This window comes from Alligator sinensis, unplaced genomic scaffold (assembly GCF_000455745.1).
Source record: "Alligator sinensis unplaced genomic scaffold, ASM45574v1 scaffold294_1, whole genome shotgun sequence".
Classification (NCBI taxonomy): Eukaryota; Metazoa; Chordata; order Crocodylia; family Alligatoridae; genus Alligator; species Alligator sinensis.
Window position 1 is genome coordinate 220,473 of NW_005842305.1, and position 20,221 is coordinate 240,693.

Genomic DNA, 20,221 nt, shown 5'->3' on the forward strand with positions numbered 1-20,221 from the left:
CTCAAGTTGTATTAAGGTAAAGCAATGAAAAATAAAAATGTTGTACTCTTGCATTTAGGGATCGTCCTGTGAAATTTGCTGAAAGATCCAGACCTGGCGTTCAGATATCTTGTTCATCTTTCAGTTCTGGTAGGTATGGGAGTTAAAGGTTTTTCATGAATAACTAATTTTGGTAACAAGATTATCATTCTTAGTAATCTTTAAATACAATAAAATATCAGCTCTTTCTGGTATAAGAAGTTGTCATAAAGAAGATACAGAATCAGGAAAATAGGGCTGGAAGGACTGCTGCTCAAGGCTGGAACATCCTTGGCTAAACCATCCCTGACAAATGTACAGATTATGTATTTAGGAGAATTTAGATATTCTGTAGAACAAGGTTTACTTGCAAGTAAGGAATTTTTTTTTTTGAAAAAAAATTAAATATACAGTTAATGGGAATTTCTATGCTCAGTGAGGCTAATTCTTCAATAGAAAATCTAGAAGGAAAGATCTGTTTTGTCTTCCTTAGATGCTAATAGAGAAAATAAAAAATGTTGTAATTTGGAGGTGTTAATTTTTTATGGCCAGATTTTGTCTCCAGTCAGATATTTGTTTCACTCGCAATGAATTTCTCTTTAGAAACTGTATCCTTTTAAATTTCTGTATAATATTATAAACTCTTACCACAGCATTCTATAAAATATTACAATTTAGAACCTTTTTGTAATGCTGGCAGTGCTATAAAGTTTTATGTACACTGTAATTCATTTCTGGATTTTCTAGCAGTTGCATGTTTCAGGAAAAAAAAGAAACTTAGTATATAATGCTTAAGTTTTTATTGAAGCATCTGTCTAAATGGACTGCATCCCCACAAGCGGGAATGTGCATTTTCCCAGGGACAAATAGTAGCGGCACAAGTGCCACTGCTACTTTTTTCCAGGCATGCCTGTGCGCTCTGGCATGTGGCATATTGCCTTGGGTGGGATAGGGGAGGCTGGGGCCAGCACGTGAGCTGGTCCCAGCAGCCTTACCTGGGGTCCTGGGGCCTCCCAGGACTGCAGCAGTGGCAGTCTGTGAGCTCAGAGCCTGGCCAGCAGCTGGAGTGTGGCTCTGGCTGGCCAGGCTCCGTTTTCAGGTGGCACATGCTGCAGCCATGTGCCCCACCGTGCTACTTTGCTGCATTTTTTTCCTAGATGGCAGGAGTTCCCAGTATCTAATGTTCCCTTTCACGTGTGTTGCATGTGCTTTCGAGGTGCTGCAAAGCACACGCGTGCACTCTTCTGGGCATGCCCATGCTGTCCCGGTTTGAATAATTGATTTTGCAACTTGTATTGTGAGATCTATTTCCAAACTGGGAAATCAGAGTTCCCTTGACCTGTATCTCCTGCTGCTTTCTTATTTGTGACATTATCCAAGTTTATGTATTACATGGTTTCTTTTCTTTTTTCTCACAATGATATCCTCAGAGAGGAACTGAACCTGCTCCAGCCCTGGGGTACAGGAGTGAAGGTGGGTTTTCTCACTTAATGAACAGCTTTTCAATATTTTATTTTATGCCCTTTTGTTTCTTGTGTGGCCCATGCCATATTAATATCAAATGATGAGGCATAAAAAAAATATTGAATAGCTGTTCATTAACTGAGAAAACGCAGCTTCACTCCTGTAGCCCCAAGGCTAGAGCAGGCTCAGTTGCTGTATGAAGATGTTATGGTGAAAAATAAATACAGTGATTTATTTATTTATTTTTTTGTGTGTGTGCATTGAAAGGAAAAGTTGGAGCCCATCCATCTCATGCACTGACAGGCTGGAGCCCCACAGAAAAAAATAAGTGATTATGTAACTAGAGGTAATATGAAAGTGCAGGAATTATGTTGAATCCTACCTAGTCCCAGAAGGTGTTGATTAAAAAAGAAGCCAATGTTATTTTTTTATAAACAAGTTCTATTCCAGTGAAAATCCTTAGTGTAAATCTGGTAATTATGATACCTTAACCGTATGACATGGTCGAAGTCTGTAACTCTTTGGTGGCTTTTTCTTACAGAAAATACTGTTTTTTTCAGGTGGCATGTTCATTGCAACAGGTAGCACTGATCATGTGATAAGAATATATTATTTGGGCTTGGAATCTCCAGAGAAAATTGCTGAGTTAGAGTCCCATACGGTAAGAGAAGAATGGGAAATTAAATCTTTTTCCATTTTTAACTTACCCAGCCATTTAGGTTTTGTCTTGCATATCCTATTTCACTTCTTTTCTGTCTGTCTTAGATACGTGTGTGTGTGTGTGTGTGTGTGTCTAGATTACTATAGTGTCTGAAGAAAAATTAATGCATGTACCTCATCATATTTCTGTGAGGTGGGGAAGTGCTGTTATCCCATTTTATGAATGGGGAACTGAGGCATAGGGATGATTAAGGAATATGTCCAGAGTTTTATAAAAAGTCTTTGGCAGAGCAAAGAACCAAACAAGGTTTCCAGACTTCCTTCTCTCCCTTTAATTTTATTATAAATATCTGACTTTGCTGATATTGACCAGAAACCCCTTCAGTGAGAGCAGAATGGAATAATTCTGGTCTTAATATGTGAATTCCAAAAGTCAAAACATAGCAAGAAAAGACAATTTAAAAACTCCTTTTGGTTTTAGTTAAAATAAAGGAAGAGTCTACTAAATTTTTAGCATTTTTTTAAGAATGTGATTCACACAAATTTTGACAATATTTATCTATATCAGAATTTCAAGAAATTCAATTGTGAATTTCTTAAATTGATTTTGAAGAGAACTGATAGAAAAAATAGGAATTATTAATTTGGCACCATACCTTTCTTTTGTTACTAAATGCAGTCAATGGACTTGGCATGTAGACCATGTTTCTTAACATCATAGGTTCCCTGTAAGTTTACTGATGGCGAGTTTTACAAAAACATGGATAGAGCTATTACTTGTGAGGAACTTGAGTCATTTATCAATGCAGCTGAGTAGTTGTGCTATCCATTTAAATAACATCATTAAGAATAGACTGTGGCCTGAGGGGAACAGGTGCTCATTGCTCACTGAATTTCAGTGGGAGTTGGGAGCCTCTCACTTGGACTTCTTTGGAAATTTGGAGTGACTGATTCAATCCAATTGCTTAATAAAGGGGCTATTCTCAGAAAAAGTGAATCTAAAAATGACTTTACAGAACACAGTGACCTCCTTTTCCATAACTTAATTTACAAGTCTAAGAATGATTTTTCTAACTGTAATTTCTTAATCTTCCCAATTTTGCTTTTTTGGATTCCACAGACTGCTGTCAGACACTGTCTGAAAATAGAAGATCAGGAACGTCATCGTGTGTTTTTTCTCTTCCTTTTCCCCCGTTCCTTCCACACACACTCTCACTTTTTTAACATTCGTTCTGTCAGGGACCAGAAACAATATCATATAACTAAGATGACCAGTCATCTAGTGGTTATACTGAGTAGCAAATACGTGTGACAAATTCATTTTGTGATAAGCGTAAATATTCATGAATACAGTGTAAAAAACAATGTATGTCAGGTTCTGAACAATTTAAAATAGAAATAAGGCTGAAATTTGCCAAATATTTTTTTTCTCAACAAAATAATTTAACCTCCTTTTAATAATAGGTTAAAAAATTGCAAGCCTGTCCTAATGGTTTTGAGTTAAAATGCAACCTTCTGTATCCTCCCTGGAAATTGGCACTTTCTAGTTCTTGGTAGCTGGGAAGGGCAGTTGGTCCTTTCAGCTATGTGGTTATGATAAATGTCTTGCCTCTGTTCACACAGTTTCTGGCAGGCTAACTTATACCACCATTTTTGGCAGCACATCCCTTCTTCAAAGGGAGCCTGTATAGGAACATTAACTGCTAGGGATCGACATTAAAAACACCCGAGCCGGAATTGATTCAAACTTTGCAGGTTAATCTAAGCTGCACAGATTGAACCGATTAACAAATGGACAGACAGTCACTTCTGAATCAGGGGTGTAGGTTGTAGCCGTGTTGGTCTAAGGACATAGGCAGACAAGGTTCTTTTGGTAAATCTGTTGTCTTTTATTAGACAACTCAAATAGTTGGAAAAATTCTTCTTAGCAAGCTTTCGGGTTGAAAACTCGAAAACCCGAAAGCTTGCTAAGAAGAATTTTTCCAACTATTTGAGTTGGTCTAATAAAAGACATCAGATTTACCAAAAAAACCCTTGTCTACTTTTGAATCAGGAAATGCAGTCATATGCCTGCAATGGCTCAAGCCAGAAGCCAGGGGGTACTAGAGCACCGCTGCCAGCCACTGCCGAAGGGGAGGGGAGAAAGCCCTCAAAAAAGTTTTCATCCCTCCCTGCTGGAGTGAAGGGGGCATGACCAGGCCCCAGGCCATTGGAGGGTGAGGGTTTAAATCCCCTTCCACCAGCTGCAGTCTATGGATGGTGGTGTGGGGAGGTGTCCTTTCTTTGAAGCAAGCACACATTGATCACACCAGTTTGCAAACTCAAGCATACAACAAAGCACAACCCAAAATCTTTGCCTAAGCTAAGATACAGCCCAGTGAAACACAGTGAGAGCACACACAACTTAGTTTAGTTTAAAATGGAATGTAAACCAAAAGGACAAGAGAAAGCCTTGCATAAGTCTTACATAATCCTAAGGGCAGAGCATCTCCTTACAGGCAGGTATTCAGAAAGGCTTTGTTTAGGGGCATTCCCACCATTTACAGGCTCTGCTTTATAATGTAAATGTAGCTGTCTTCATTCTTTGGTCAAGCTGTCTGCAGCCCTCAAATTGTCTGTGACCCTCTCCTGTTCCCTTACCTCCATCTCCAGCACATAGGTGTGATGATTGTGCAAGGTCTTTGTGAACACCTTCCACTTCTAAGTCTGGTCCTGCAGGGTTTGGCCCTGTGCTCGCAGGTGGCAGGGGACCAGCCTGGTTCCCCAGCCTCTTCCCACTCCCTCATGGCCTTTATCAACTGCATAGTTTAGTTTCTGCCAGAGGTGAGAGCTGGTAGAGTCTTCTCCTTAAGAAGGGTCCTATCTTGTCCTTTCCTCCAATAAGTCTCTGGAAAGGAAAACACATTCTTCTAGGTAGGTGGGTCAATAATTGAGAAACAGTCAAAGTTGTTAGCCCCATATTGCAGTCTGGATGGCTCTTGGATTAACATTTTAACAAGGTGTTAGCTACCTTTGCTGTGCAGGCAGTCGTTTGACGGTTAAAGAACCGGTGGGGGTGGGGACAGGGTCTGCACCATGCCGGCCGGCATCTAGCCACACCCCCACTGTTGGAGCAGTGAGGTGGGAAACCCTGACAGGGGCTTTTGTGCCCTGGCCAGGCAGACCTTGATTGGGGTCCCGGGGGGAGAGGGGAATAAATCCTCTCCCTACCCTCTTTGCCTCAGGGGGCCATGCTAAGCCAGCATCTGGCCATGCCCCCACCCCTGCTCTAGCTAGAGTGCAGAGGGATGGAGCCAGCCTTGCTCTCTGGAGCAGACAGCACAGCACAGCCCAGCCCAGGGCTGGAAAGCATGCTGGGATGCTGGGGAACTGATTTAGCTTAAACCAGGAAGGAGTCTGGGACAGAAGTTCTGTAAGCCAGTTTGACCCAAATCAGTGAAGTCTGATACTACGTTCAACCAGGTTTATCTTAAACCAGTTTTGGCCATTTTGAAACTGGTTTATGTGCGTGAACTTCTGTTCTGTTACAGGTTTAAACCAGTTTATGATCACTTAAACCAGTTTATGTGTAACTTCTGTCCCTAGCCCCAGAATCTGTCTTCTTGAGCAGCACATAGTCCCTTTGACATCATAAAGTTCTGCCCTATATGTTTGTTCTGGGGAAAATTTAACTCCAAATCCTTAATTTTTTTATTCTTGAATTTTATAGGAAAAAACATGTAAAGATGCAATTTGACCAATTGAAAGTTCATCTTAAAGCATTAATTACAAAGATTTCAAACTTAAAGAATACTTTCTGCTTCTTTTTAGGACAAAGTGGTTGCAGTTCAGTTCTGTAACAATGGTGACAGGTAAGCAGGTATTCTGGAATTTTTCCAGTATGAATGTCACTGCAAGCTAATTTGCCAAAGAACTCTAACTTTTCAAGATAACATGTCAAGTCAGTGACACATTTGTGAGTCTGGACACACTGTCCTCTGTCTTAGTCACCAACGATACGCTGTGACTAACTTCTTACTTTTTTTTTTTTTTTCAAAGTTCTTTAGAAAAAAACAGATTAAGGACTACTCTTATTTAGGAGCTTCTTCACAAATAGCCCTGTTGCCTACAATGGGGTTACTTGCACAGTAATATGCTGTTCAACACAAATACGCATGTTAAATTTTGGCCCCACCTGAGATGTTTAAAAGATCATAAATATGCACTCGGTCCAACAAGCCAGGCTCCTGCTGTAGTACATGATGAATTTGCAGATGCTGAATATTTTATTATTGACTTGAATAGGAGTGATACGTGATTTGTGCCTAGTGGGATTGGTAGCATGTCTGTACTTTTAGCCAGAATAGGAACACTGAACTCAAATTTCTGAATAACTCCTTCTTATTAATAACTACTTAATTAAATGTGCATGCAATCAAAACATAGAGTATAGATTGTTAGCTCTGGCTTCAGTCATATTAGAGAAAGTTTAAAGATATGTAGGTTGGCCCAGGTGTATGGTGTTTTCAGTGTGGGCTGGTACCTTTTTGGAGGAAACTTTTTCCTTAGGAAAGCAGGCACAATGACATGTGGTGCTCTTAGAAGCACAGGAGAGTATAGTTACTGAAAATAGCCAGCTCTGACAAGCAGTTTTATGAGGCACTGTGGCCATGCCCACAGACCCTGAAGAGGGAGAGAGGGAAAAGAGTATAGTAATGATTTAGTTAGTTCATAAGTTCAGGACTATATTTTTCTCAGTTTCGTAGTCATAGTTTCATAGCAGCTAGGGTCAGGAGGGACCTGAACAGATCATCTAGCCTGACCCCCTGCCACAGGCAGGAATGAATGCTGGGTTCACAAGACCCCAGACAGGAGGTTCCTACAATGAGATTCAAAAGGGGAGGCTACTTGTGTCCTTCACCTTCATCCAGTGCTTGTTCTGTCCCTTCTTGGCAAATAGTTGGGAACAAGGAAGAATTGCTTGATATCAGGGGAAGTGTGCACTCTGTTCAGCTCCCTATTAATACAATCTACTTTATTACTGTATCTACTGTACCAAAAGGACTGAATGAAAAGATGATTTTTTCTCTTTTTTCTATCTTTATTCCATCATGCACTCATTTTCCCTTCTTTAAGCAGGATATTGAGATTAAGATGACGGTTTACTGGATTATATCTGTTTTAATATAAAATGGATCCCTTTTCTATATTAAAATGTATTTTAATATAAAATACCTTTAATATAACATGGATAGGCCACTAGCAAAATTTGCATCAGATAAAATTAAAAAATAGTCATTGACTGGCATAATGTAAAGTGCTTTCCTACAGCATAGCGCTAATATTTTTACAAAAAAAACCAAGATATCCACATGGCACTACCTAACTTAAATCTTTAATGCATGATTTCTTCTGTCTTTGGAAAATGGCTTGACTAAGCAAAAAGGCCTTTCCTTGTCCTTGAGTTCAGCAACATTGAGTTCTGTTTTTTAATGCTTCCAGTCCCAATGGTTTCAAATATTCTGTTTGTAATGTACAGTAAGGCAATATTGCAGTTCAGCTTTTTCACAAGAATATAGATCCTGTGTACTATTGGAGTACCACATTTTTTGAGGTATTTCTCCCTTAAAAGTCATTGGACTTAGATTCATAGATTGATTCATAGGTTGACTTTTCAGGCACAAAGAGTCATTAATACCATATATCAATGAAATGCAGTAGTCTTAATGTTCCCTAGTTTGAAATAGTTCCCACTGAGCTTATGTGGTATGTGGTAGGAACTGTGAGTTACAGAACTTAGAACTGTATTACAGTAGATGAGGTACTTGTAAAAGGTACAGTAAAAGGATAAGGGTTTAGAGAGTAGGTGGTATATATATACCACCTACTCTCTAAACCCTTATCCTTTTACTGGTTTCACCTGTGGAAAGCCAGTTGCAGGGCCAGGTTATAAAACCTTAATATCTTGGCTGTCACTTCTCTTGTGTGCTTTATTATTCATACTTATGTGCTTACCTCTGGCAGTATGTTTGGCCCTTCACAAAAAAGAAAATATAGAAATTTACAGGGGCAGGCTGAAGGTGGGGACAGAGGGTGGGTGGGCAGGCATGGGGGGCAAGCAGAGGGGGAACAGGCTGCAGGTCCCCTTCACCCCACGGTCTCTCCTGTTCCCTCTGGCCACATGCCTTCTCCCCAGCCAGATGAGCCATGCTGTCCTGGGTCAGGCAGCAGCTCGGCTCTAGCTTCAGCCCCAAGCCCAGATCAGAGCTGGAGCTGAGCTGCTACCTGTCCCAGGCCAGTACTTGAATCTAAAATGAGGCCTATTTTTCCCCCCATGCTCACTGGGGGGGACCTCATCTTGGATTCAAGCAAACATGGTACTCTATCCTGCAAGACCTTTTGCATCAGAAGACAAAGATGAATAAGCCAGAATGCCCTGATTTAATCAAATACCTCATGGTGGGATTTTCAGAAGTGTTTATTGCCAGGTCTATACTCCTGACTTCTGCTGGAGTAGCTTTAGTACTTAGGGGTGTAACACACATTAATTAATGACCAAAACACAACTGCTCTGACAAAAGTCAATATTGTAGATTACTGGTGGCCCCATGGGCAGGATGAGTGGCTTGAGGCCCATCTGTGGGCCGGATCCCATAAGCAGGGTTAATCCATGGGCCTGATCCAGCATGGGTCCCACACTGGATCTGGCCACAGAGCAATTCTGTGAGCTGGCCAGGCTCCACATGCAGGATCTGGCTATAGAGTGACCCCAATACGCTGACCTGGTCACGCTGGATTCAGCCACTGGGTGCTAGAGAGACCCCATGTGGAGTGTGTCATCCAGCTCACAGGTCTGGAAATTTGGTGATTAGGGAGCAGTGACAGCTGTGGATGCTTCAGTAATTGGTGCTGGCACCGGTCCCTGACTGCTGAATTCTGGACCTGTTGGGGGAGCCCTGTGGTCCAGAGATTGAGCACTACTAGGGTAGATGTTTGCTTCACTTGGTGGGATAGCTAGAATAAACCATATAATAAACCATGTAGGTTTGATTGTGTAGTTTTTACCCACATAGGATTTTTTGGTCAATATATTATACCAGTATTACTGTTGCAAGACCTTTGAAAGTATAGTGCTGATATAAGTGTTGTAGGGAGTACACATCCCATTGAAAATTATGCTGCATAATTCTTTGAAATAAAATTGGGTAGAAGTAAGCTACCTAGTATAAGCACATTTATGGGGGCGTTTTTTGGTTTGTGTTTCATCTGTTACGGGAAAACCAGATTAAAAAAAAGTAAGATGACTTATTAAAACAATGTATAGACAAGGGTAGCCATGGGTGAAGATATGTTGGATTAGTAAAAATGTTGCACTTCAATTGCATAAACTGTGCAACCTGGGATATTATTTTACCATTGCAAGAAGAATGTTTCATTGATGACTGTGACATTTTTATGTAGGTTATGTTATACTGCTAATGCCGAACTTTTTACATACAAGATGTAAACATTCAGCTTGCAGAGAAAGCTAGTTACTTGTCTTCAAATTTGGCATGCTTCCCCCCTCTCCCCCATTTTAATCTATTAAATGTATAACAGAATCTGGACATTTATCTTTTTATCTCCTGCTGCCCTTATGAGCTTCTCAAGGGATCTATGACTATCACTTAAAAACATGTGAAGAATATATGAATTACAACATTGAATTCACTTCAAGACCATCTGCTAGCTATAACTAAATGTAATTAATGTTGTGGTATGTAAACTGTTTTGTACTGTACAATATCTTATACAAGAATTGAAACCTCATTGTCTTAAATGATCCTCTCTAGATCAAAGATGCACAAACAATACATGGAATAGGTACTGTAAAAATTTAAATATCAGGGTTTGATGCCATTTGAATGACTTTGCTACTGGCATGCTAGTTGTATCGCTGCCAGTTTTCTTTGACAGTAATTTACCAGAAAGGCAAATAAAGTTTCCTGACTAAAAACACACATACTTGGGTGTACAGGTTTAACCAAGAAATATAGATGTATTTTATTGTATAATGGCATAAAAAAGGGTGATCTTGGTGAACTTTCATGAAGACCTAGGTGAACGCTGTACCCCACAGTCCACCACTGACTTCCAGCAATTGTCTGTTAAGGAACTGGCCAATCCTTAAGTGACAAACCCTTACTAAGAAGGGAGAACTCCATAGAAAAAGGCTTGGGAGGCACAGATGGTAATCAGACCAAAAAACGCAGTGGTTTACCTTCAAAATTACATCTTTTTTTCCCCCCTCATGTTTGTCTACAGCTTAAGATTTGTCAGTGGGAGCAGAGATGGAACAGCAAGAGTATGGCACTATCAGCAGCAGGACTGGAAGAGTATAGTCTTGGATATGGCTACTAAAATGACAGGGTAAAAGAGAAAAACCCAGTAACGTGTATTATAACCTCACTTATGCATAAGAACAACATGTTCTATCTACTAATATGCTTTAAAACTGCATTCTCATATGTTAATTTCAGGGTGTAGCCAGACATGACAAATTATTGCTATGTCAAATGATACTATAGGATGTGTTAGGCTCTAACTCTTACCTCTGCATGCTCCTGTAGCAAAACCATTGCAGCTTTAACCCTGTTTCATTCTGGGTTAAAGTTACAGCAATTTAGAGAACTGCTGCAGGAGCATGCAGGTTTAACCATTACGTCCTAATAACTTATGTATGCTCTTGAGCAGCAGTTCCCTCTCCCCTTTAAAAGTGATTAAAAGTTAATTTTTCCTGTAGTATATACACACATTGAAAATTAGATGGACTTGTCCATTACATGACAAAAGTTTGTTGCAGATTTTAATATCAAAATTAAGATGTTAACATATTGTTTTAGCAGTTTTCTTCTTTCTCTGGTTGGCAAGTCCTGTTTTATAGAAGAAGGCAAAGTATTGAATTGAGTTAATCTCTTAGAAAGATTCTGTACTAAAACCTCACTTCTAGACTTACCTGCACATTTAAAAAAATGTACAGACAAAGTGAGAGACAAGGGGTTGTCTGGGTGATACCTTTTATTAGACCAGCTACATGGTTGGGATACATTTGAACAAGCTTTTGATGCGGTGCATTCTTCAGTCTGGACCTTCAAGGCTACAACAGCACCCCAGCACCACAGAATAAATGTTTCTCTTGCCTCTCAGCAAAAGGTCTATCATCAGCTGGCATGATGTGCTATGAAATTTCTAGGATTTCTTTATTTTTACAAAAAGATGCCCTGGCACATTGATTCTGGCACTATGAAGTATTGTTTACAAATATTGGCATTTAAATGTAAAGTTGACAAAAATAAATGAACACATATCTTGTGTGTGATTATCTTCATAGTTGTATTATAGACATGCTTGTTTATGCTAATTCACTAATTTTGATTGGGTCACCCGGTCATTAATATGAGTACTGAAGATCTGCAAAAATACACTTACAATGCTGAATGTCAGTAGGTTATGTCCTAGTAAAAATGCATGTGATGACATTCTTTAAATTCCTTTATCTAGTTGCAGTTAAATGGCAGCAAGGAAGAAAAAGCTGGGAGTGCTGTCCCTTTATTTTTCCTCCTTACCATGTCCATTTAAAACATATTTTGGGATTTCATGGTTTCGTCCCAAGGTCCGACTTAGTTGTAAGACTATCAGAATATTTTTTCAGTTGTTTCTCAGCATTTTTCCCCAGTAGCTTTCTAAGATTTGAAGTTCTTGTTAGCTCTTCAATTACTTAAACTGCGAACAGATGTTGCCCTTGTTGCACCAGAAACATTTTTATAGCAGCAAAAAATACAAATGAACAGACATCCTTGCACCCCAAATGACCAGGAATGTAAGCTTGATGATTCTTATTAATAGTTTGTGCCACTTTATCATGGCAGACTTCTGTTCAGTTATGGCATGATTCCTGCAGCCTGGGGCTGCCTGTGCTCTCCAGTAGTCCCAGGCAGGGGATTCCAGTGTGCATGTTTCACAGTGCAGAGCTGTAGAAACCCATATTTCTAGAACAGGTTCCCCATTCCATGTTTATAGGTACTTTGCCCCAGGTTGGGGCCAGGTACCCAGGTCTCTTGTCCCGTAGAATCAGGCCCCCGAAGCCCCAAGAGCAGTAAACCTGATCCTGCAGGACGACGGCTCCAGACAATGTCTGTACCTGCCAGTCCATCAGCTGTACCAGGAAACATCCCAGCACAGCTGAGCCTGTGATAGAAATAATATCTGTTTGTAGCGTTATAGTATTTTTTTGTGTGCATGTTCAAAGGATTTTAGTAAGTGTTTGAACACACACATTCATAGAAAATAGAGATCAGAAAGACCCATAAGGCAATTTCATACATTTCCCCAGGCTATTGCAGTATATCTATATGTATCTTATATAGCTTTGTTTTTAATAAAATAGCTATCTAAGTGTAATTTAGGTTGTTTAGCCAGCTTGTACCCATTTGGATTTTAATACCTTACATGAGATATTTGATAAGAAAAAGAAAACCACTCACTTCCAGGAAAATATGTGGAAAAATTAGAATGTTCATTTATGAACAACAGGAAGAGAAATTACTTCTTCCTTTTCAGAGAAAGTAGAAGCATTTCAATGTAAGTTGCAATAGCGTAGAATATTTTCTGTGCCCTGCTTTTGCTTCCACAGAGCGCATACCATGACTGCATGAGCAACCATTTGTTTTCATCTGTAGTCACAGTTCATTTCCCTTTATACAGTAGTGTGACAGTAATTAATTTCAGATCAAATTTCTGCTGATAGGTTTTGCTGTATAGATGTTGAGGTATTACTTTTAGTTTTTCAATTTCAAATTCCTTCAGGAACAGCGTGGCATCTGGGGAGGACAAGATAACTAAGCTAAAGGTTACTATGGTGGCTTGGGATCGATACGATAGCACTGTCATTACAGCAGTCAACAACTTCCTTTTGAAAGTGTGGAACTCATCCACAGGGCAGCTTCTTCATAGTTTATCGGTGAGTAAAATTACAGTGAATAATTTTAAAGGCCTTTTGTATCAGGACATGATGAGAACTGATTAAGGGCTAAATTGTGCCATGCTTACCAACATTGAGGAACAGTTTATTGCTGAAGCAGGCCAGCTGAATGCTTTTCTTTTTTTCTTTTCCCATGATTTATCCTTCTTTACAACAAGGTTACAGGGAAATGACTGAGGTTGTGCTGTGCCCTGGTGATTCCTAGCTGACATAGACATCTCTAATGGCCATAACTGGAATAGAACCAACCCCATGAGGAGGAAGCTGAAGCTGCTCTCTTTATTAGCACTAAGATGGGGGGGCCTGGGGTAGCTATGCCCAGCTGTATATCTGATCATTGTTGGCAGTCCATTGATATGAGGATGACTATATTTAATAAAATCAGCCATATGATTGAGTCAAGAGGACTATGAGCGAAATACTTAGCTGTGCAGGGAACTATTACATAGAAATTTTAGTTTCCTTTGCTTTGCTTTCATCACAGGGCCATGATGATGAAGTTTTTGTCTTGGAAGCTCATCCATTTGACCAAAGGATCATACTTTCTGCAGGTCATGATGGGAATATTTTTGTTTGGGATATTGACAAAGGAACCAAAATTCGCAATTACTTTAACATGGTAAGAATGGTTAGGAATATTTTCATGTTTGAACAAAATTGGATGTCAGGACAGTAGTGAGCCCAGTGATAAACTCACTGGGTGTGTCTCCATGAGCAGTGCACATGTGCGGTTTGTGACACCTTGAAGCCATTTGAGGCACCGCAAACTGCACATGGTGCATGTGTATCCATGCGTCATACTTCTAATTTGCAGCGTGGCAGGGTTTTTTTATCAGTGGGAGATCCCAGTGTTGAAAAAAACAAACAAACCTGCTGCTAAAAAAAGAAGCTCGGGGCACATAGCAGGAACATGCACTGCCAGAAACCAGAGCCTGGCCCATCAGAGCCATGCTCTGGCTGCTTTCCAGGCTCCAAGTGACTGGCTCAGTACCGCTGCTGCCCCAGGAGGCCCCCAGGAACCCAAGTAAAGCTGCTGGGGCCAGCTTTGTCTACCCCACCTGGGCCCTTTTGCCACATGCCAAAATGCATGTGCAGGGGCATGCTTGGGGACAAATAGCAGTGGCACAAATATGTGCCACTGCTGTTTGTCCCACGGCAAATGTGTGCCCCTGTATGTGCACGCTCATGGGGATGCACCCATTGTGACCAGTGTTTATAACAGGATTTGGGAAGACGCTTGCGTGCAACAAATCTGCATTGTTCATTATGTATATTTTAAAATTATAGAAAGTCTTTCAGTAATCTCTTGTATTTGCAGAATATAAAGGTATGATGCATCTTTTATGAAAATTAATTGAAGTTTTGTTGATCAGTTTTTTCAGAAGAAAGCTTAACAGCATTGCCATTAAGACTTTAGGAAAGGTAGAAAGTTAAGTTAAAATTTAACCGAACAGTAAAGGTTAAAGATAGCAAAGTGGAAAAAATAGTGAAAATCCATCATATCGATATAAAATGGGAATTTACGTTGAACTGAAACTTAGAGGCAGAGCTACTTTGCTACACATTTTACGAAGTGGGACAGATGGAATCTTAATATTGAAGCTTGCGTCAAAGAGAAAAAAATTATTTTAAAATGGACATTCTGTGTTCCCACATTGCAGATTGAGGGCCAAGGCCATGGTGCTGTTTTTGATTGCAAATTCTCACCAGATGGACAGCATTTTGCTTGCACAGATTCACATGGACATCTGCTATTATTTGGTTTTGGATGCAATAAATATTATGAAAAGGTGGGTTGGCTGCATTTGAAAAGCTTCTGCATCTTGGGCTGATTTTATGTTGGAAGTGTTTATGTTGTGGCTTGGTGCTTTTTCCCTGATGAACTTTAAATGGTAACTGAATTGTGTGATAGTCACTCGTTATTTAAATCAGAATGTTACATGTGCTTTAAATATCTAACAGCAAATCTTGAGGAATGAGTTTAGGGGATGACTGGCAAACATAAAAAAAGAAAATAGTATAAGCTTTTTATACATTTAATTTAACCTAGTAAGGAAAACATTGCTTGTTTTTTTCTACAAAACTCACAAGAAGGTCTGTAACCAACTTAAGGAAGGAACAAGGAGAGATTTAAGACCTGTTGATATTAATATTTCAAATTTACTGCAAGTTCTTTTTTTTCCAAAGTAGGTGGTTAGTCTCTATCTTGTTCTGTCAAATGTAAGAAAAGTTTTTTTGTAAGTTTTCATGTGCAAAGTGAGTAGAAAATAGACTATATAGTTATTCAAGATTATGCCTTCATGCATCCTAAAAATCTGCTACTGTTACATGTGCTTCTATAATTAAATGTCCAAAAAACCTTCATCAGTTAAATGATACTTTAAAATAAGGAAATAAGGATTAAGGCAACATTCTACTCCTGCTCTGCAATCTTAACTTTACCCTCTGGAGCTGGTAATGACCACTGAAAGAGGTTTATTAAATACATAATGAGTATTTATGAAGAAAATGTATTATTGTTTTCGGGGGGGGTGGGGGCTTACATTTTGTTCTAGGTATGGATTTCAGCATTTACTGCATGTGCTTCATTTGTGCTCAGTGTACTAGATAAGCACAATAATGGAGAGTTGGGAGCAAGTTGGAAGAGCTCTTAGTGATTTGAGGATGGTGTACTTCGGTGATTTAAGTATGGGTCATTTCAGTGATGTGCTTGGCAGTATGCTTTGGTAATGCCCAAATACCATGTTAGGGGAATTGGTAGCCTTATGGTGACATAATTGACCTTAGTCTTTGGGTCTTAGTGACAGGTAAGTTAAGGCAATAGCATAGAATTCTATTGGCATGTGTGAATTCTATCCGCACATGTGAAGATGTTGGAGGGAATTGTCTGGAATTAGGCTCAGTGTTTGAGTATAGGCCAGACTGAAGCTGACTTGAGCCTGAGTTTTGCATTAGCAAAGAGAAGGTGTTAGACTTTGTCCTACCATACTTGTGTGCCGAGTCAGCAAGGAGTTCTGTAGCATCTGTAAATGCAGAACACTAGTATATTTGTCTTTGCATATCTCAGCCCCCACACTCCACACTGCACCGGTAGTACCCTACCTTCACATCCACTCCACCAATGTGCCATGTTTTTTAGCACTATTCAAAAGTAATTACATGAATCTGAAAATGCTATAAACAAATTTCCTTTGATCACACCAAACAATTGTTTAGGAGATAGTTGACAAACATGAATAGTTATTATATTATCCTAACTGTTTATTAAAATTTTTACAATTATTACAACTTTTCTCTTCCTTCTGCTTAATGCTAGTTCCTTGCAAATGCTGGTAAAAACAGTTTCTTCATGGATTGTAAAGCACTTGAAACCATAACTCTAGATCTTGAGGCAAAACTTTCAAAAGAGCCTCTGCAGAATTCAGACAGAGAGCAGGCAGCATGTGTGCTGTCCCGAATCCTCCCAAGGACATAGCTTTAAAAGGAACCTTTAGCTCAGATGGTGCTGAATGTGTACCCTGAATCCTATCCCAAACCCCTGTGAAGCACAGAAAATTTCATGACAGTCTGAACTGGTGTGTATGCCTTTAGTTCTGTTGCAAACAGTAGCTAACACTAAATGAAACAAGACCTTTACTAACTAGTAAACTGCCCATCAAGAATCGCGGGCGGGGGGGTGGAGTGGGGGCCAGGGCTGGGGCGTGTGCCGTTCCCCACTTCCCCCTGCCACTTTGGGCTGAGGCCAGGGCCAGAGCTGTTCCCCACCTCCCCCCTGCTGCTTTGGGCTGGAGCCAAGGCCACTCCCTGCCTCCCCCCTGCCACTTTGGCAGTGGTGATGGTGGCTGTGGCGGGGTGCAGCCACCAGTAACCCGTTCTCTCCTTCCTGTTCCCCTCTCCCCTCCAACCCCTCAGTCCCCACTGTCATGTGTAGGGCACTCTGACTGGCTGCCGAGAGAGCCAGTCAGAGTGCGATTAAAGCATTATGGACAGACAGACAGACAAAGGCTTTTATAATATTAGAATAGGTATTTTATCTAATCTGTAACAGCCATTTTTTACTGGGAGTGAGAGACACTAGTCTTCTGAAATCCTCTTGGTGCCAGGGTTCTTCATTCTTTTCCCCACTCACCATTCTCTCCATGTAAATATTTTGTTTGTTTCCTGTTATCTCCTCTTCATTTATGCATCTCTGATCTGTATAAGGTGCAACTCTACCCTGTCCTCTTCATTGTGGCAGATCTCTGGAACAAGAGGAGTGAATGCAACACCGTTCTTTGAGTCCTCCAAAGAGAGGGCTTGTAGAGAGGATGTACAAGGCACATACTCCTGTTTCTAATTTTTTTGGGCATATTGTGCTGCTGAATTTTGATCCGTGCAGAAGTTTTCTTTGAGGATAGATTCTTGAGGCTAGAACACATTTATGTTGGGAATCTGTTTTTTGTCACAAGATTGCTTTAACCAGTCTCTATTCTGGAAGCCATTCTAAAATATGCAGACTACTGAGTGGGATCTATTACTTAATTTATTTTCATGTAGATTCCAGATCAAATGTTCTTCCATACGGATTATCGACCACTGATTCGTGATGCAAATAACTATGTGCTAGATGAACAGACTCAACAGGCTCCACATCTCATGCCTCCCCCATTCTTGGTGGATGTGGATGGAAATCCTCATCCCACAAGATATCAACGTTTGGTGCCAGGACGGGAGAATTGTAAGGATGAGCAACTCATTCCTCAGCTGGGATATGTGGCTAATGGTATGTTTTCTAAAAGTCTTAAGTATCTGAATGATATAGGGCAACGTTAGAGAGAATAACTGTAATAATTTCTGAAGCTAAATCATAATCTTGAGTCCAATTTTAATATGAGAGGAGTGAATTACAATATGAAGGAAGTAATGGAAATCTGTAGAGTAGATTATCTCAGAACCACAGACAGAGTTGGAGTCTGAAGAAACTGTAGAACTCAAACATTGGTGGGCTGGGTGTCTTTGGTTCATAATGGGCGCGTATACATGTGCATTTAAGCGTGACTAAATTTAATGTGCATTAAACAATTTTTGGCAGGTGTCTACATGTGCGGGGACTTGGCATTAAAGTTAGGGCACTTGGCAATAAAGTTAATGTGAAGTCCCTGCAATCCTGCCATGTGTCCCTAGTGGCTGGGCAGACCAGGTACTAAAGATAGTGCTGGGTTGTGTCTACACGTGCATTAATGTGCTTTAACTAATCGCACCTAAATATGATGCCTGCATTTGCAGGCATCAAATTTAGTCTCAATTAGCCTAAATTCACCATTTTTAATGTGTATTAAAGGTGCGCATGTATAGACGCACACCCTTAATATGCATTAAATTAAGCTAATGCGCATTAACACACCTTGTGTAGATGCGCCCAATATTTACAATTCTGTAAGATATAGACTGAAACACTTTTTTTTTTTTTCTTCATTCCGAAGATGCGTGTTTTCAGGTTTTTGTCTTCCAGTTGAGAGGTTTTTTTTTATTTTAAAGAATAGAGAGAGAAAATGACAAGAGAAATGTTGCTACCCAAATTACATTGTAACTTAAAAACTAAACGATAGTTAAACAATATCTCTTCCTTGTTTCTTTTATGTGTTCTCATACAATTTTTATTCGTGGCGTCTTCATACCACCTAGTGTAGAAATATTCAAAGGAGCAAGATACCTTTTGGTTCAATTCAGGCTGCAGTTCACTACATTGTTAAAATTGGTTTTTAATAAGTAATTAGTCAGTGATCAGGAAAACACCACAAGGGCCAGTGTGACTATATAGTTATGCTGAATTGTGTGCATATGTGTAACTGCATTTCTTTTACCCTCTGCTGCTGCTGCTGCTTAATTGAAAGCAAGAGGAAAACCTGCTGATCTTATTGAGTGCAGAGCAGAAAGACCACCTTATTACAGGACTGAATTAGATAGTCTTAGGTTGTTAATGAAATTGAATTTAATCATTTGCTTGCTTTTTTTCTTACCAAGGTGACGGGGAAGTAGTTGAACAGGTGATTGGACAGCAAACCAATGACCAGGATGAAAGTATTCTTGATGGAATGATTAGAGAACTGCAGAGAGAACAAGATCTGAGACTAATTAATGAAGGCGAAACTGTCCCAAATCCTCCACTTAATAGATCCCACTCTGTTAATGGTGGTAAGTACTTCCCATTTGTCTCAACCAGTTGTATTTCCAGCAGACATGTTAAACTATTGAGGCTGCTGTGCTGTACAGTAGAACCTGTATAACAGTATTTGTAATTCATAACAGGTTGACAAATTAAGGACCAGCCTATGAACTGTCAGCTACAGCTTCTGCTTCAAAAGGCAGTGGTTCTCTACTCAGTGGGAGCATAGCAGCTGTCTTTTTTGCAGTGGATAGGAGAAGCATTGTCCTTTAAAATAAAAGCCACTGCAGGCAACCAAAGCACCTTAGTGGTCCTGTGCTGCTGTGGCATCCTCTCAGTAACTTTAGTGTGGGCCTCGCATAACCCCAGATATTTACTGAAACCCTCACATTTGCTGGAGGGTTATAAAGAATCTAGGTTCTACTGTACTACTCGCACATGCAGTGGGCTTGTCTTGTGTTTGCTGTATTCTGTTTTCTCTTCCCAGTGTTAATAACCTATTTCAAAGACTTTAGCATTCAGTTGGTAACTGAATTGAAGAATTAAAAGTATGAGGAGTAACTGTTGACACTTGATGGTCCAGCTGGACAGCATCTGAACACTTAAGATTATTGGACTATAATTAATTCCATTGCAAATGCTTTCTAAAAATTAAAAAAAAAATCATATTATTGCCTAACTGTCATTTGTTCACTGAAGAGAGATGGTGCTTTCTATCTTAATGTCAGCATAATAGTATATAAGTAGATGATATCAGTGGAATTGTGACAGACTAATGGTTTCTTTCTACAATAAATGCCAAGGTTGAGTATCAGGGGTTTGGGTTGTAGCCGTGTTGGTCTAAGGACATAGGCAGACTAGGTTCCTTGGGTTAATTTGATATCTTTTATTAGACCAACCCAAACGGTTGGAGAATAGTTATTAAGCAAGCTTTC

General features: G+C 39.9%; 1 protein-coding gene across 1 annotated transcript in view; it reads left to right on the forward strand.

Annotated features, from left to right (window-relative positions):
- Positions 1-20,221, forward strand: part of BRWD3 (bromodomain and WD repeat domain containing 3) — a 95,757-nt gene that overhangs the window by 31,481 nt on the left and 44,055 nt on the right. The window contains exons 7-15 of the mRNA XM_006028331.3: positions 59-129; positions 2,043-2,143; positions 5,953-5,993; positions 10,426-10,530; positions 12,967-13,120; positions 13,626-13,760; positions 14,803-14,931; positions 17,678-17,903; positions 19,145-19,315. Of these exons, the coding sequence (XP_006028393.2) occupies positions 59-129; positions 2,043-2,143; positions 5,953-5,993; positions 10,426-10,530; positions 12,967-13,120; positions 13,626-13,760; positions 14,803-14,931; positions 17,678-17,903; positions 19,145-19,315 (1,133 nt within the window). The remainder of the gene's footprint in view (positions 1-58; positions 130-2,042; positions 2,144-5,952; positions 5,994-10,425; positions 10,531-12,966; positions 13,121-13,625; positions 13,761-14,802; positions 14,932-17,677; positions 17,904-19,144; positions 19,316-20,221) is intronic.